Here is a 2,817-nt window from a genome sequence, read left to right on the forward strand (position 1 = left end):
CACCGCCACCGCTCCCTCCCCCGCCGCTGCCCCCGCCAGGAGGGCAGGGACGGCCAGTGGCGTTGGCGAAGGTGAAGAAGAGAAGGTTCAGGGCCAGGAGCGTAGCGATCACCTGCACTTTCTTCGCCATCTCTGCCTAGCTAGCTAGCTACGCCAATGGACGTGTATAAAGTGCACTCACAGGCTGGCTTTGCTTCTGTTGTGTGTGGCAATGCAAGGGGAGCCTGGGTGGTATTTATAGGCAAGGGAAGGGAAGGGCGAGGGGGGAGATATCTTACATCACTTCTCCTGTAGTGCATGCATCTGAAGAGCTGCGCACGGGTACGTGCAAGCAAGATGATCATGCCAGGGGAATTGTGTGGACTGGGACACTGGGTGAGCCAGCGTCTAGTCGAGCTGGTGGAGGAGAAGCAGACAAATCTGCCAACGGAGATGCCGGCGTTGCTTGCATGCTTGAGTTTCTAACTAGTGTACGTACGGGTGTATCACTCTGAAAAGCGTAGTGTAATGTCGTTTTCAGTTAGCTCAAGTCGCTATCAAGCCTCCAACTTTCCAGTTAATTTGGTGCACAACAGTGCACTTGCTAGCTTGCTAGTGGAAAATGGTATTTAGCTCGTGTCGGTTTCGATTATTCGCGATCCCCCATCATAGATCGTTTTGTCCAGTCCCCTACCTAGCTATGTAGCCATACATCCCGTGACATGTACGTACCGCGTTGGATGGTGCATGGCAGATCTAGCTTTTGCACTCCGCGCGTCCCGTCGTCCACATGAATCGAGCAGCGTGTGATAAGATAACGAATTTCTAATGTCCAGTCAAGATCAAATTGTCTCTCACCATCACAACTGATTAGTGAACATCACCGTGCATGTGCGCAATAAAACTTAACCAGGTGATGCCATGCGCATTGCTGTGGGAATGGTGTTAAAATTGTATAACATGTGCTTAAAAACAACATAAAACAATGGTAAAAAAAAATGTAAGAGTGTTCTCGGTTTACATCTTTTAAACAACAAACTTACAAAAACGTGATAAAATGATGTATAAAAGTTCTTTTTTAAATAAACTTAACACGACGTCATCTTTTGACAAAATGTGAACCATGCATTATATATTTTGCTCCAAATGTCAAACACATATACCCCTAGTAGAATAGCCGTGCGTTGCTACGGCAATAATGCATATAAATTAATCAAACAAATGATTAAGGTCATCTCTAAGGTCGAAATTCATTTCTTCCTCATATGTCCAGGCGTGTTTTGGACATCAAACGGGCATCCAACAGGTTCTCCAAACTTTAACTTAACCATATGAAAAGTCTGGGCTCCCCAAATCCAGAAATATGTGTTGGAGAAATGTGGTTGTCCGGACAATCAGTTATATTTTCTCCAACATGCAGGCCCAACACAAAAATCCCACCCTACGATGCACCCTTCCTAGAAAAAAATCTGTGGGTTGTTTGTTCGATGTATGGGGAGGAGGAATGAATGAACAATGTACGAACTCCCCTTTTAAGAGTGGAGATTCATTAACACACAAAACAACACTTCCTTTAACTTGTGACTAGCACATGACATAGAGGATTAGGCATGGTTCTTCTTTCCCCTTCGCTACCATGGGCACGTCTTACTTTATGCACCTAGCCTTCTGATTTTGGTAAAGACCTGATTGTTGATTATTTTATCTATCTTACTAAACAAATCTTGATGGTAGTATTTTTCTTTTCTGAGGAACCGGCGGGAGCACTGCCGTTTTTATTAAGAGAGAAAGATGTGAACATAATGTACAAGGTGGTGCAGTTTTGTGGGGAAACGTGGCAAAAACCGAAGAACTAAACAAATACATGGGCCAGTTAGTCGATGCCCATGGCATGCACGACACTCGAAAATGCCATTTGACATTGCTTGATTACTTCAGATGCCAACATTGCCACTTCACGGTGAGTCATGCGACGTCTCGTGAACACTTGTCTGTTTCTCTCTTTCCATATATTCCAAATGGTGTAGATGAGCCTACCACTTCGATGTTTACACGCCTCTTTTGACTCATTTGCGATCAACTTGTTCCGCCAAATCAAAATATCACCGGGTTTCAGTAGAAAATCGGGCACCGGAAGATTCTCATTTGTCCAGGTGATCACTTGGTTCTATACAACGACACAGAGGGGACAATCATTGCACAAGTGGGTCACCGTTTAAGGCGCCTGGAGGCAAAGCTGGCATCACGGGTCGTTTGTCCAGACCCGGATTGTAATCATGTCCACGGTGAGAATTCTTCCATGAAGGACAATCCAATCGAAGAACTTGCATTTAGGGTCAGTGTGCGGGGACCAAATCTTGTCCGATTTGAACCTGGGTTAAGATCGATAAAACTGGACCACATATGCGGACGCCGAGGAGTAAGAGCCATTTGTAGTCAGGTTTGAAGATATGGTATCCTCCTGGTTGGTTGTAAGGTGAACTTGAATAATACACTCACTGCATCATCATGTTCTTCCTGGAAGCAATCTTGTAGAGCTCCGGGGCCACTAACTTTAGGGGCCCTTTTCTGGTCCATTATCATGCCAGAAGAGCGCCTGGCGGCCGTCACCGATGGTGATGGTGGTGCAAGCCTGGAAAAAGAATCATGTCTGCCTGGTCGGATGGTGTGTTGCACTAGTTCTTTCTTACTTCTTTGCTATTGTAATGATCCAAGTTGGTGACTGTCTATTCATCCTCAGGTACAACCTTAGGCTGTCAACGAATTAATTGCCACAGTTAACATATAGTAGTTCATAGATATATCACAACTAACCTTTTCCTTTGTGAATATATACCC

At 45.0% G+C, this 2,817-nt stretch overlaps 1 protein-coding gene across 1 annotated transcript in view; it reads right to left on the bottom strand.

Moving 5' to 3' along the window:
* LOC119361064 (pEARLI1-like lipid transfer protein 1) overlaps positions 1 to 130 on the bottom strand; it is a 1,084-nt gene extending 954 nt beyond the window's left edge. Inside the window, exon 1 of the mRNA XM_037626446.1 lies at positions 4 to 130. Coding sequence (XP_037482343.1) covers positions 4 to 130 — 127 coding nt within the window. The remainder of the gene's footprint in view (positions 1 to 3) is intronic.
* Between the last annotated feature and the right edge of the window lie 2,687 nt (positions 131 to 2,817).

The sequence above is a fragment of the Triticum dicoccoides genome, chromosome 2B (assembly GCF_002162155.2).
Source record: "Triticum dicoccoides isolate Atlit2015 ecotype Zavitan chromosome 2B, WEW_v2.0, whole genome shotgun sequence".
Lineage (NCBI taxonomy): Eukaryota > Viridiplantae > Streptophyta > Magnoliopsida > Poales > Poaceae > Triticum > Triticum dicoccoides.